This window comes from Kwoniella dejecticola, chromosome 7 (assembly GCF_000512565.2).
Source record: "Kwoniella dejecticola CBS 10117 chromosome 7, complete sequence".
Classification (NCBI taxonomy): Eukaryota; Fungi; Basidiomycota; class Tremellomycetes; order Tremellales; family Cryptococcaceae; genus Kwoniella; species Kwoniella dejecticola.
The window spans coordinates 1,850,199-1,864,099 of record NC_089307.1 but is presented as its reverse complement, the minus strand read 5'-3'; the positions used below and the strand labels follow the sequence as shown (position 1 = coordinate 1,864,099).

Here is a 13,901-nt window from a genome sequence, read left to right as displayed (position 1 = left end):
CCTACTGAGCTCATGCATTCCTCGTATTCGCAGAGACAGGAAGACACTGAGATATATTCCGACCATGCATACCGCTGCGTCCTTGCATCGTAGATTGCTGTATCACGGTGACTGATGTCACCCAACGCTCGGTCTCGCACCCCTCCCTATTGCTCTTCCACTATTTTGTTGATCAAGGTCCCCACCCCTTGCGAAACAAACACTCTGAACTCGTCGCAATCTTTCAAAGTGATCTTCGGATCCGCTGTGAACCCCACGCCTGCTGGTGTCCTATGAAGATAAGCGATACCGATGAGCCTAAGATCACCCTATAATCTCCGTTGGCTCAGGTCACGCGACCTAACTTACCCAGTGATTATGACTGTTCCTGCGGGGAGGGTGGTCCCCTGTGATAAAAACGAGATGATCTTGGGTATCGAAAAGATTAGATCGCTGCAGCCTCCCCTACCGTCAGCTTCTGCTTCAATGGAGCGAGATAATCCATCATTATGATCGGATTCTGTCGACAGTATCGCTGCGACTCACTCAAGCTTACTATCCTGAACAGTCCTCTCGTTTAGTATACCAGCTATTTTAACTTCGGCCAGGTTTGGGATCTGGCCCTTGTGCACGATGGCAGGACCGATAGGACACGCCCCGTCGAACGATTTCGAATAACTCCATTGGGATTGGGCAAATTGGGCGGCACGCTGAGATACATCATTTGCTGCTGTGATTCTACAGTTCATTCGCCATCAGCTGGACGTCACAGGCAGGCTGTAAGAACATGAATTGATAGCTGAGTAAATTATATGCACACGGCTTGGATACGAGGATGCTGGAAGCTGCGACTCACCCGAGCAGATAGTCTAACGCTTCCCCTTCAGACACATTCTTAGCGTCTTTCCCGATGACAATAGCCACTTCAGCTTCGTAGTCAGCCGCATCATCCTTCAGGAAAGCTTTGGGTAGAACCGTAGGCGCGGGGAAAGGATCCGCTAGAGATGTTGAGGGTTTCATGAATACTGTGGGGGTGGTCGGTATCGGTTGATTGACTTCCTTCGCATGTTTGACGTACTATACGATCACACAATCACCTTCGGTCAGTCAGGAGATTGAACGAGCAAATCAGGCGAGGATGCGAGGAGAAGATCTTCCAATGTACGTGAAGGATGTATGAAACCCACATTCAACCCTATACACCTTATCGTACCGACTTCGTGTTGGCCCAACGGACTCAATATCCGTCCCACCTCCTTCTTCTCCCCGGTCTTGCTCCCCGGATTCAACACCGAATGACCAGAGTATACTTCCACCTCGATTGGCTTGCCTTCCACCGAAGCTAGACCCACATCGAGTTGGGCATCTACAGGTTCGCCGATCAAGGGTTGAGAGGTGCTAGATGTTTTGGGGATAAATCGGACAAGCCGTGAGAAGGATGACATGGTGGCTATCCTGGAGATGAAACTATGCCGTGATGGGCTTCTCCACGTGCGATTGATCAAGCTTGATAGCATCCGAGTTTATTGTAACAGATAGGTATAGATGCTTTGTTTATTGGGTCCAGACGATAGCAAAATAGTTTCGCGATTTGATGTTCCTCTTCGCATTTAGCCGAACATGACTTCCAGGAAATGACGTGCTACCCATACTACTACCAGACCACTATGACCTGTGTACACCACCTGTAAAGCATTCAGACAACCTGTATGGCCCAGTACATGATTCGTCGCATCCGCAGCGACTTCCACTTTGTATATCGCGGAAAGCAGGTCTGCACTGTGGGTGGATACTGTGCTCTATTTATAGGATCCACCGACTCTCCATAAGCCGACTTTACCGGTCCGGTTAAACCTGATCCAAGTCAACCTCATCCTGTTGATTCCAATCATGGCTCAAGCGATCACTCTCTTCGTTTCAGTCAACTTATGATAAGCCTGACATGATCGCTCGATCCCTGAGAGCCATCTCGACGATCTCTCGTTCAAGACTACATACTCGCAGTATGTCTTCTCAGTCCACCCCGATCAACCTCGTCTCGGTAAACACCGTACCGGAGCGAGCTAAGAAAGTGATTGGTACTGTCATTGAGAATGTCAAGGACAAATACGATATAGTACATGCTGGAAACTCGACTAGTAAGCAAGCCATCATCCTCAGACGGCCTGACACTCAGCAAGACATCTGATGCTATTCGCATCGGTATCTGGCAGCGATTGAGGGTGTCAAGCCTCTCTTAGAATCTATACAGCCTCCTCCTAAGATACTTGTGAGTGCACCTTCTCCATCAACCTTGTGAAGATGTCTATGACTTCAGGATACCTACGATCCGGCTGATATTCTACTCTTTCCTACCAGTTCTGCGCATCCATGGTAAATCCCTGGTAACATCCTATATGCGATGTGAATCGTAGACTGACGATGTGGTGATCGAAGTGGACGCCCGAACAACAGGAGGAAATTCAGAAGATTGCCAGAGATACGATACCGGGTATCAAGACTCAAGCGACGCCCACGGGTCTACAAGCCCAAGGTGGTCCGGAAGGCGTGATCAAGTATTTGATGGAGAGGATAGATGATATCATGACGGAGAAGTAGGAAGAACTGCTGCTAGTTTGAAATCGGGATAGAGGGAGATTGTAGTTGTCGGCCGAAAGAGAGCGAGCTTCAGTGCTCGATGGGAACTTCTGCAGCACAAAAATCGCAGATGTGGTGATGATGCAGGAGATGTGTCATGCCGTCTGCATGATCATTCGCAATGTGCTCCCTGTGGAAGCGGTCACGTTCTACATACATGCTCTTCTCCTGTTGCTGGAGGACTTCGGGCATAGCGCACTCGCATTCCTGCTGCTGTTTTTATCAGCAGCATGGTATAGATTAGATCCCCCAAACCCCCAGGCACCGACTCATAGCGTCATATCTACTTTCTATCGTTCATCGAGGGCACTAAAAATAACTTGCCAAAAAGCACTAAATCATCTTGTCTGAACAGGTTGAAGAACGTGCATGATAATCACGCTACAAATCTGACATGCTTGGTTATCAGATCACGTTCGATAGATGAGCAGCACCTATAAGAAGCGGGAAGGCGTAATCATATTATCTGGAACAAGAACGTGACAGTCAGCAGAAAAGCAAAAATGAGCAGCGATCTCTTATATAGGGCCAGATACCATTATTGCAGGTCAGCTGATGAGGACGCAAATGACCCGCAAGTCCTCATTCTTATCATATCATACCACAGCAGTTATCAGATATGAACTTCATGCTGCCCGTCTTGACGCTAGGCGGCCTTGCAGCCATCGCGAATGCTCAACAGGTAAACTTGGGCCCGGAGACGTACACGGCTGCAGGCGAATTTCCTACTAGTCTGTTCGCGACTTACTGGAATGAGCCTACCCAAACGGCTAGTCAGGTACAGCCTGTGATAACTGATTCGATCCTTGTGAGTGTAGCATGCTCTTGAGTCTCTCCGTCACATCTGACATCAGGAGCAGGGGTTGTATGCTGGATGTTGAGTGTTGATTATGCGTCTACGCATTCTTAGAACACGACTTATTCGTTAAACTTGACTGATCCGGATACCATTTCAAACAATGATACGACCGATCCGCTGTATTACCCCAAGACGAACCTTACAGGCGATGCGGTTCAAGCTTTATACCAGAATGTAACATCTCAAATCGAAAACATCATACTGAATGGGAACGAACAAGGCTCGAGCTCGAATTGCACAAAATGTATAGATGCGATGACTGTAGCTGGAACCCTAGCTAAAGAAGCTCCGAAAGTGAGTGCTTGCTCCACTCAAGTAGAATGAGATCATCCGAGGAGGTTGAAAACGACAACTCATGATAAGGATCGTAATTAGCTTGTCCCGCAACTTCTCGTCTCGCTTTGTCAAAAATACAAATTCGCCTCTGGGAATGGATGCCAGGTATACTCCGCCAATGCGCAGGGACCTTTTTACGCTCAAGTACTGGCTTATGCGGATCTGAGTGGATCGGATGGACAATATCTCTGTCAGAATTTCATCACGGTCAGCAAGTGCCCGAGACCGCCTTTGTGAGTGATCCGGTACCCTTTGCCGTCCACCACTGAGTCACCGAGAGATCAAGCACAGGGACTTTTGTTGACGGCTCGTTATTACCTAGGCCTAACTTCGATGCCAGTGAATTCTGGACGAAACCCAAACCTAGCAATGCTACAGCGCCCGAACCAAAAGGGACAAACCGAGTGAAGGTTCTGGTGGGTTCTACCTGCAAACTGACACACAGCTTACGACAATATAATACGTGAGGGGTTGATCGCTTATTGTGCTTTGGCTGTATAGCACATGTCTGACTTTCATGTTGACCCTCGGTATTCCACCGGCGCAGAGTAAGTCGATCTCTTCCCACAATGAAAGGAGCCAAGCAGGCTGACAATGGATCAGAGCGAATTGTACTTCCGGCTTATGCTGTCGAGCAGGAAATCCAGTAGCTTCCCTTCAATCCGACTTCACTCCATCAGTCCCAGCACCTCGATTCGGGTACTTCGCGTGTGATACACCATGGGCACTCGGTGCTGCTGCTGTCGAGGCGATCCCCGTGTTGACGGGAACCGATGGGGACGATATTTTCAATATGACAATCTTCACCGGTGATTTGGTCTCGCACGACCCGTATAACCAATTGAGTCGGGATTATATCTTGTACACCGAGACAGGTGAGTTGCTTGCGTCTGCAGTATTCCAGTGAACCTCTCGGTGGATCTTGCTGATATCGCTTGACGAAATTACCAGCTCTATACGACCTCTGGAAACGGACATTGAACCCATCTTCCCCCCTTTTTGCGGCTATTGGGAATCATGATCAATATCAACAAGCCTTTGATTCGCCCGATACCCTTCCTGGAAACCTGACCAAGCAATTTAGCTGGAACTATGATCACTTGTCTTCACTGTGGAAGAACAACGATTGGATCGATGATGAAGCTGCCAAAGAAGCCAAAGCGTGAGTCAACGCACAGATTTTCTGGGGTCAGAGTCTGTTTGAACCCCTTTGATTCCAGTCACTACGGCGCATACTCGGTGCAACACGCAAGTAACTTGAAGATAATCACTATCAACACCGATCTGTGGTACCGCTCCAACATCTTCTCATTCATCAATACAACTCAATCTGACAACTTTGGGTTCCTCAAATTCCTCGCTTCGGAACTTCAAGAAGCTGAAGATCGAGGATCGAGAGCTTACATTGTTGGGCACGTCTTATCCGGATGGGACGGTACTAACCCCATCATCGGTCCCACCGATGCGTTCTACCAAATCGTGGATCGATACTCTCATGTGATTGCCGCTCTGTTCTGGGGACATACCCACGAAGACCAAAATATGATTTACTATGCGAATAATGCGACGGATATCTCGGAGAACACGGCTCAGAATGTTGGGTGGATCGGGCCTTCGATCACCCCCCTGACTGATAGTGAGTCGCGCGAGATGTTAGGCAGTGTGTGAGCTTGATGCTGATCACCATCATTGATCAAGTCAACTCTGGCTTCAGACTGTACGAAGTGGATGCGGACACCTGGGATATACTAGACGCGCATACGTGAGCTCCAAAACCCTGCTTGTTTTACGCGGGAGCGTTGTTCCTGGTAGCACGATGAGTGTTAGAAGACTGACGCGTATAGCTCAATGTCTAGCTGGTACTCGAACGTATCAACGTTCGGCGAACTCGATAGTCAACTTGAAGTCGGACCAAGTTATCAATACGAATACTCCACTCGAGAAGCGTACGGTCAGGATATCGATTGGCCAGAAAACGCACCGTTGAACGCTACTTGGTGGCACAAAGTCACTGAGCAGATGAGCAATGATGGCGGTGCTTTGGTCAATCAGTACAATGCCCATCAAGGGAAGATGTCAGTACGCAGTCCAAACTGCACGAGTACCGATTGTATTGAAGCGAAAGTGTGTTACATCCGAGTGAGTCGATCGAGTATTCCACTTTTGCCTGCTCGCGTCTGATGAGCCGCCAGCTGATCCTCGTGTTTGCTTGATGAAGAGCGGTTCTGCGCCTCTGGGTTTGGATAATTGCAAACCTGGCTTCGGAAGTGTGCAGTAGACTTGGTGAGAAGGAAAGGTATAGAACATAACCAGAAGCGTGACGGAAATGGTTGTGACGAGAGAAGGTCATTTGAGAGGCAATAGAATGGAGCAGATGCAAGTAGAGGTGAAGACTAACTTATAATATCCTTGTGTCATATAACTCATATGTTTTGCGAGAAATTTCCTGCACATGACGTTGGGCGGCATCTTGGAGGCCTTACCTGCACAGCGGCGCTACTCCTATCCTGCTCCGCTATTCAGCGCACGCCAAGGTTTAGCTGGTGCATAACCTTCTGTACGGCAAAAGGGGGATTTTTGTTGACCCTGAAATGTATGTAATTCTCGGTTGAGTGTTATTTGGGAATCTCCAAAAAGTCTTTCAAAAACCTCCGTTTGCGGATCATCACATTTGGTGGTTAACCATTACACAAAATATCAACGTTCTTCCTCTCATCATTTCGGAGTCACGCCTTCCATTGTAGTAGGGAGAGAACGAGATCATATTCCGCCGTTGCCAACATGGGCTTGATGGAGAGCATACCGCCTGAGCTGCAGGAGAATATCACGCGATTATGGACTTCCCCGAAGAAACGCGCCGCAGCTATGGCCGTGCTGGTGATGGTAGCGATCATAGGTCTTTATGCTTCGTTTGGACCGGTCGTCTCTATGCTCCCAGTCCCCGATGTGTGAGTCTGCTTTCAAATTTGTCTGGAATATGCGATTCGAGTACTTTGACAAAAGCCATGACGCTAACAGTCCTTCTGTCCGCTGTGACCTGGTCTGACGATGCAGAGAGGTTGATGGCTACAGGTCCAGGGATAATGCCATACGGCGAGATGATTGGAGAACAACCAGTGATTATGATATGTGAGTCTTTCCGTCTTTCGGTCTTCCCAAGCATGGATCAAGAGAGAGGACGGATGAGTCTCACACAAGCCTAATCACCGAAGTATTCCGCTGATTGAATTTTCAACCTACCTCGCAGAGTCGTATCGCATTACAATGAGGATCTCAACATCATGCGTGAATCCATACAATCGATACGATCCGGATTACCCTCCACACGCACGAAGAGGGTGATCATCTATGCCAAGGGGCCGCAAGACAAGGACGGACTGAAGGAGTTGCTGGATATGTCGGATGAGGTGGTACAAATACCGAATGTGGGAAGGGAAGGTGAGACCTATCTGGTGAGTGATGCTCAGTAAAGCTTCGAAAACCTCGCATTTCTATGCTCTACTTTCACGTGAGTAGAACTGACAACGCTGAACTTGACCTCTGCGTTCCCCTGCCAGTCTCATATAGTCAGGCATTACGACACGTCCTCGACGAATATAGCCCGACACACTCTCTTCATGCAGGTGAGTAGGATCTTCTTCGCAGCCACTTGTGGGCCCAGGAGTCGGAAGGGAATGGGATCAGAGGGAAGCGCGGAGCTGAATTCGCCTTTTGGTACTTCGATACAGCCCCACGTCGCATGGGATTGGGTTTTCTTACCCCGTCTAGAGAAGGTGCTTGACAAAGACACGGGATTCTTATCGTTCGGACCGTACATCTCACATACGTGCGGAAACGACTCGCACGGTCAAGTACACCCGAGGATGTCCGATATATATAGTATGTTCCGAATGGATCTGTGTCCCCCCGAGCCGGTCTTGGTGAGTCGTGGCTCCCTCTTCCTCTATCTATCCCCCCTGGACCCGTGTCGCAGCTTCTTCTGTCACACAGCCGCTGTCATTGACCGACTCATCATCAACATCCGTTGTCGGTTTGGGTTTACAGGGCACATGGGCAGGACAATTCATCGTTTCTCGACATCGTATATTAGAAAACCCAAAGCGAGCGTATGCGAATTTGAGGCAGAAATTTCATGAGCCGAAAAATCATTGGATATTCAAGGAAGGGTGGTGGAATAATGAGCCGTCGAATCCGACTCTAGGTGAGTTGACTGAAGGTCTCACCCGTCATTTCTCATTTGTCACTCGTACCCTTCACTCCTCTATCTCGTATCTCGTGGTCAAGGAGTCATCGAGTGTGTTGTTCACCGGCTCAGGTCCGGATCGATGCTGATCCATCGAACCTATCTCTTGTGAATTTGATTCATACAGGCCATGCACTGGAACGATCTTGGCCTATGATCTTCAATTGTACGGACGCGTCGATGGAGAAGGGATGCGATGAGAAAGACCATAACAGCCATTGTCAATGCTCGGACGAATAGGAAGTTCGGTTCTACTTCTCTACACAAATCCTCACCGATATCCACCATGTATGGCTTTGTCGCATGCACAAAAGGTGATCCAGGTAGCAAGGTTTTCGTTCTCAAACATCAAAAGCGACACTATCCCAACACGAGACGCATCTCTCCATTGACGCCGATGCTCATGTATTCAGGTGAGTCAGCACGGAGGTGATGCAGCATATGCTATCAATGGTACATGCATGTATGTGTTCAACCCTAGCTGAGGTCTATGCGAGTCATGTGTATATGTTTTTTTCAGATGTTGATATTAGAATACCCGAGGACCTCACGGTCACTAATGTTGGGGTGAATATTGACAAAAAGATGGAGATCACACAAGTCTTCGCTCTATGTTTCTTCTTCCGTTCACCCAGTCGGTCTCGTGCAAGGTCATCTCGGGCGTACCGAACAGGGCATTGTCGACAGCTTCCACACCCAGCATGAACGAGTGATCTTGGTTCCCGCATTCGTATTTCCACGAACCGAATCTACCTCTTGATCGGATGTTGAATTCGTCCCTCAAAGCAGGAAGGATCTGGGCCAGGGCTCCGTCTCTACCCAGTGAAGGCGTGGGGCTAAACGTCGTACACCCGTCAGCATGATCAAACAGGTAAAAGCGGGCCAGGCAAACGACGAGAGATTCGCAATGACGAGGCATTAACATTTGTTGACACTCACTATCCATGGTCGAACCGCCTCTCATAGACCGATACAATCTCGTCGGTAGGTAACATCAATTCAGTAGCTACTGCTCCACGTATAGTATCTGCCATCAAGGTATCGAGGTTTACTGGTTTCTCGTCCGATTGACAGACTTCAAGCATCAAACTCCAGTATGGACCCTCCTTAGACTCTTTGTCGAACGGTAAGGAGGAATCGGCTTTTTGGATGGTGGGCAATTTGACGTCGGTCTGAGGACAGTTGTATGGCGAGTAGTTGGAGAATATCGTGGCTCGGTAGAAAGGTGCATTGTCCTCCGGGAAGTATAGCCAGCCTGAAAGTAATATCGAGATTGATCAGTTCAGTCACAGCTATCCTCCTCCCAACAGATGTATTTGTGAATCGCAGCTCACACTTATCGCCAATTCTATCCGGTCGTTTACCCCTGATTCCTATACCCAGCACGATCGTCGTGGAGTACACCAGACCCTCTTTAGCGGCTACTCTCATCTTTTCAACGGATTTCGTTCCGTTCGCTCCGCCGTCTAAAAGATCCAACATCCCGTCCAAAGCCATGGTAGATACCAAATTCTGATATTTGATTTTCCTCCCGTCACCAAATTCCACCACCTTGCTTGCCCCGTTCACCTTTTTCACTTCTCCCGATCGACCGAGTCTGAACCGCTTGATAGGGAGTTTCTTCGCCACGGCGGTCCAGATCCCACCAGTACCGTCTTTCATGGGGAATTTGAAAGTTGCGTTAGGACCCCAATTACCGGCTGTCTGCATGGTCAGAGCATTCTTGACTACCGTTCGAACGTTTGGAGCAGCGACTCGTTCCCCGAGCCATTTGCATTGCATCTAAGTTGGAGCAGTGTTGCATCAGCCGTCAGTCCCAGCATGTCACAACTTTTCGAATGTCTTGTCTCGGTGTCAACGATGTTGAGGTCACGAACTTACTTTGTGAGTTGGAGTACCCCATACTTTGAAATTGTAAGGTCTCATAAACAGATCGGCTATCCCTTCACCCATATTCCTGACGATCCACTCGTCGAAATTCTTTGGCTTTTGCCCCGCGGTCTGAGCTCGATGCTCTGCAGCTGCCAACAGTCCATCTACGCATTTCACACGAAGATCGAGGGGGAGTTGGGAGACGTTGTTCTGGTATGGGTCTGCGGCAAAATAAACTTCCTCAGCACCTGGATACAGTGATGTGCCGGGAGGGATCAGTCTGCTGGAACTCACAAGGAACCCAATTTCCAGCACTTCTGACATAACTAACTCGTTGATGTGTACTCCAATCATTTTCGTTCGGTAATGCCCTGTGCAATGCGTCGTCGAAATATGCATAATGGCTGTTGGATGCATTAGCATGAGCATGAGCATGGGCATGAGCATGAGCATGAGCATGAGCATGAGCATGGGCATACGTAGTCATTGATTCCAGTGAAAGGGTTCATTTGATCGACATATATCAAAGACTCAAGAGAAAATAACGTGACCGCCTACATCGAAATAAAACCCTTCCGAAGTGACATCTGTACTTGCTAATCCACCTGGGGCATCGGCGGAATCAGCGATGATGAAAGGTCGACCCAATTGATCCAGACGAGTTGCTGCTCCGAGACCGGTCTTCAGTATTGTCAGCTTGTGCAAATGGTTGCTGTGGGCGAAAAAGACTTGACCTACTGGACCGGCACCAATGACCAACGTTTCCATCTCTGTGATTTCATCCTCGAAAGACGTGTCTGACTCTGCAGTCGACCTATTGTATGGCGAGCCAGTCGCTACTGAATTTGATGAAGATGCAGCTGTGATCGACATTATGTTTGAGACTCAATGTATCTGGCCGATATAGCAAATGAGGCGAACAATGCAATGAAGACGGATATGATGATGTTATTTTCCTTCTTGTCTTTGGGTGCAAAAGATTTCATTCTTAATTCCTTTCTTCACCCTACTTTGCTCCCTTGAAACCGCCGCCGAAACCCTGAAAAATCTTCAGGTGCTCAACGCGTACGAGTACTCAACAATTTCTCCTTCCGACCGCCATAAGCAGATTGTGCAGCGGCGGATTAAGCTTAAACGCGGAGAAAGAGGTCCGTACACTTACGTCAGTGAGCTATCTGTTATGACCCTTTTGTTATCCCTTCGATTTCGATTGAATTGAAGTAGCAGGTCTTGGAACGTGGGGAGAGCGGCAAGTCCACTTATCACGACAACAATCTGGTACCTGTCCCAGAGATGACTCCGCATAATAGAGCTCGACAGGGGATGGGGGGAGAGGAGACCACACAGAAAGAAGAGATGCTCAGACTTTGCGGATGGCTGCTCGCAGCTGGATGAGACGCGCAGTCACGCATCATTGGGCGTAGGATCGCCTGTCCCGTTTCTCGCAGTCTTAGTAGCGACGTCTGGATGAGCGTCAGGACAAGACCACGCTGATGCGCATCGTCAATGAATGCCTCCAAGCAATGCATGCGTGATCATAAAGGTGAGAAGTCAGCCTGAAAACACGAAATGCATACTACGATCGAAAGCGAGTCTTCACTACACTAGATCACTGAGCCATGGCGGGACGAGGAGTAATACCGACGCTCTACTACGCAGTCTCCTTGTGCTTCTTCGATAGAAATGAATAGACCTTTGTATCTTGCTGGAACCGCTCAACTTCCATGATGTCCCTAAACCTCCTTTCGAGGTTTTTAGCCAAGATAGTAATCTGCGGATTGAAATCTTCCCCAGATCCATACCTACTAACTCCCCTTTCCCATTCTCTGGACTCCGTCGTCGATCTCAGACTCGCGGGTACAAGGTCTGAAGATGATCTACGCGCACTACGCCAAGAGCTGGGTGAGGTTCGCGTGTAATTGCATCGACCAAGCTGCGGATCAAAGGTCACTTCCCATTCTTCTTTCTCTGTCTTAGAATCTGCATAGCTGTCGAGATGAGACGCGGCGATGGACTCAGTCTCAGTGTCGGAGTTGGATTTCGAGATAGTCGTGGGTCGAAGTGTGATACATATCATAAGAGGTTGTTGAGAATTAGCAGTGGGTGTTGGCTGGACGATAGTATGGGATGATTGTAATGACATATTTACGGTGTGACAAATGACTGAACGCGCTTCGAGTAATTCTGGTGCGAGTCTATGAGTAAAAGGTGAGGCTCTTTGTCAACGAGAGTTTGATAGGGCTCTATTATACTTCATCAGTGGGACAGAACTGAGCTTCTTGGTTCCACAAGAAATATCAAGATTGTGACACCGCAGTGAGCCCGTTGAACTCCGCTTGAAGGGAGATGTTGCCTTCGTACGACTCGCCATTTCATCTACGAAGACGTTGGGTCGCGCTTATCATCAATACCATTCATATAATCGATAAGTTCTTCGAAAGCGAGTATGGGCAGAACAGCTGACGCCAACAGATGATGTGAATCGCAATAGAAGACGCAGATGAGCAGCTCCCGGAGAAGACGTAGAAGGCTCGGTATCTGCACGGCGCTTCGGACGCTCTACATTGCTTATTTGCCTTCGGAGCTTGTGTTCAGGATCCCCTGTCTGCTCTGCCGCGAAGATCTCCACAGCATTTCTGCTTCAACTTGCAAGTGAGCCATGGAGGAAGGCTGAGGGATAGAAGAAAACCATGACATCATCAATTTTTATCATTCATTGCCTTCGCCTTCGCACAACTTTGCTATTGAGAAGCAGAAAGCAAGATGTCGAATCGAGTATCAAAATACCATACGAAGGCTTGTTGAACATCGCCAACAACCGTCAAAATGCCCCCAGCAGTGAGGAAGCAACGTGAGTGGTATCTTCCGCTTCGTACTGAGCGTGAAGTGGAAGTCGAAGCCGAAATAGTCGTGCTCATGTGTTTAAGCGAATTTCAATTTACACCAAATAGCCTCGCGTAATACCCTTCCTCAGCCTTCTGCGTCTGGATCCGCGTCCGCCTTCGCGTCTGCGTCCACTTCGAACCCCGTTCAGCAAAGTAGACGGGATGATGCGTTGAGTGATTTCCAGCGAAGGAGGCTAGCGAGGAGATTGGACGAATTAGAGGTCAGTCCTGGTTGATGATCTGCTCCTTCGCCTTTGAAGTAGAGCGTGTCCTTTTCCTGCTACATCCATTTAGCTTGTCAAGATCTACCTGTGAAGCAACATTCAAACAAAAGCTGACCTGTCATGGTGTCTCGACTGCTCCTCTGGCTTGACTGACATATAGCGCACAAATCCGACCGATATACCTGCAACATCGTTTATACCCCAATCACAAGCCGCATCCGCTCTACATCCCACCGCTAACGCCAATGCCAACAAGAAGAAACAGTCTGCGAATGTGCGGAGGATCCTGTACGGTAAGAAGAGTCTGAAAGACTGGCTGGATGAGCTGGTACGTACATACGAAGATCGATCACTAGATCCGACTGGACCCAATCCAAATTCAAGATCACTCATTTGGGTCTCTAGCTGATCTTTGTCATCACTTCTCTGCTCTTTCACGGTTCCTCTTTGTTCTTAGCCCCCAGACCCGCCGAATCCATATACGACTTCCACCTCCCCCATCCCTCGCAACTCCCGGCGCAAGATTTGTTCATCCTGCGGGTATATAGGCGCGTACAAATGTCCCAGGTGCGCGGAATGGAGCTGCGATAAAGAGTGTATGGAGGTGCATGAACGTGATGGAGGTTGTGGAGTTGGAGGATAAAGCTCTCAGGCGAAAAGGCGACGAGGCGACGAGGTGTTGAGGCGATAGGGCATTCAGGCGATGATAAAGGCAAATCAACCTTCAGAAGCGAAGCCTGAAGACCTATTCAAGAGGAACTAGATGATTATAAGCAGCTCAAGCTCCAGCCTCAGCGATATCTTGTCATTGTGAAAAACAACCGTTATCGAATGACTCATTGATTCACCCTTTGGCATTAACCAAG

General features: G+C 48.6%; 8 protein-coding genes across 8 annotated transcripts; 4 read left to right on the top strand and 4 right to left on the bottom strand.

Annotated features, from left to right (window-relative positions):
• Positions 1-146: 146 nt before the first annotated feature.
• I303_106313 (uncharacterized protein) lies at positions 147-1,424 on the bottom strand (the record flags this gene model as incomplete). Its single annotated transcript, XM_018409615.1, has 5 exons — positions 147-270; positions 349-432; positions 526-717; positions 836-1,056; positions 1,167-1,424. 5 exons carry the CDS (start codon positions 1,422-1,424, stop codon positions 147-149), a joined length of 879 nt encoding a protein of 292 aa, XP_018261888.1.
• Positions 1,425-1,984: 560 nt separating this feature from the next.
• On the top strand, positions 1,985-2,577 carry I303_106312 (uncharacterized protein; the record flags this gene model as incomplete). The annotated part of the gene is made up of 4 exons (XM_018409614.1): positions 1,985-2,117; positions 2,193-2,248; positions 2,338-2,352; positions 2,416-2,577. The coding sequence occupies 4 exons, from the start codon at positions 1,985-1,987 to the stop codon at positions 2,575-2,577; spliced, it is 366 nt and encodes a 121-aa protein (XP_018261887.1).
• Positions 2,578-3,235: 658 nt separating this feature from the next.
• On the top strand, positions 3,236-6,089 carry I303_106311 (uncharacterized protein; the record flags this gene model as incomplete). Its single annotated transcript, XM_018409613.1, has 11 exons — positions 3,236-3,424; positions 3,527-3,769; positions 3,851-4,044; positions 4,134-4,227; positions 4,313-4,359; positions 4,415-4,686; positions 4,763-4,973; positions 5,032-5,447; positions 5,510-5,573; positions 5,668-5,950; positions 6,030-6,089. 11 exons carry the CDS (start codon positions 3,236-3,238, stop codon positions 6,087-6,089), a joined length of 2,073 nt encoding a protein of 690 aa, XP_018261886.1.
• Positions 6,090-6,592: 503 nt separating this feature from the next.
• I303_106310 (uncharacterized protein) lies at positions 6,593-8,294 on the top strand (the record flags this gene model as incomplete). The annotated part of the gene is made up of 7 exons (XM_065969351.1): positions 6,593-6,759; positions 6,884-6,940; positions 7,059-7,263; positions 7,369-7,434; positions 7,540-7,731; positions 7,856-8,012; positions 8,182-8,294. The coding sequence occupies 7 exons, from the start codon at positions 6,593-6,595 to the stop codon at positions 8,292-8,294; spliced, it is 957 nt and encodes a 318-aa protein (XP_065825423.1).
• Positions 8,295-8,646: 352 nt separating this feature from the next.
• On the bottom strand, positions 8,647-10,413 carry I303_106309 (uncharacterized protein; the record flags this gene model as incomplete). The annotated part of the gene is made up of 5 exons (XM_018409611.1): positions 8,647-8,890; positions 8,994-9,309; positions 9,389-9,836; positions 9,936-10,147; positions 10,221-10,413. The coding sequence occupies 5 exons, from the start codon at positions 10,411-10,413 to the stop codon at positions 8,647-8,649; spliced, it is 1,413 nt and encodes a 470-aa protein (XP_018261884.1).
• Positions 10,414-10,457: 44 nt separating this feature from the next.
• I303_106308 (uncharacterized protein) lies at positions 10,458-10,799 on the bottom strand (the record flags this gene model as incomplete). The annotated part of the gene is made up of 2 exons (XM_018409610.1): positions 10,458-10,607; positions 10,665-10,799. 2 exons carry the CDS (start codon positions 10,797-10,799, stop codon positions 10,458-10,460), a joined length of 285 nt encoding a protein of 94 aa, XP_018261883.1.
• Positions 10,800-11,577: 778 nt separating this feature from the next.
• On the bottom strand, positions 11,578-12,069 carry I303_106307 (uncharacterized protein; the record flags this gene model as incomplete). Its single annotated transcript, XM_018409609.1, has 1 exon — positions 11,578-12,069. The coding sequence occupies one exon, from the start codon at positions 12,067-12,069 to the stop codon at positions 11,578-11,580; it is 492 nt and encodes a 163-aa protein (XP_018261882.1).
• Positions 12,070-12,752: 683 nt separating this feature from the next.
• Positions 12,753-13,678, top strand: I303_106306 (uncharacterized protein; the record flags this gene model as incomplete). The annotated part of the gene is made up of 4 exons (XM_065969350.1): positions 12,753-12,777; positions 12,878-13,032; positions 13,196-13,363; positions 13,493-13,678. 4 exons carry the CDS (start codon positions 12,753-12,755, stop codon positions 13,676-13,678), a joined length of 534 nt encoding a protein of 177 aa, XP_065825422.1.
• Between the last annotated feature and the right edge of the window lie 223 nt (positions 13,679-13,901).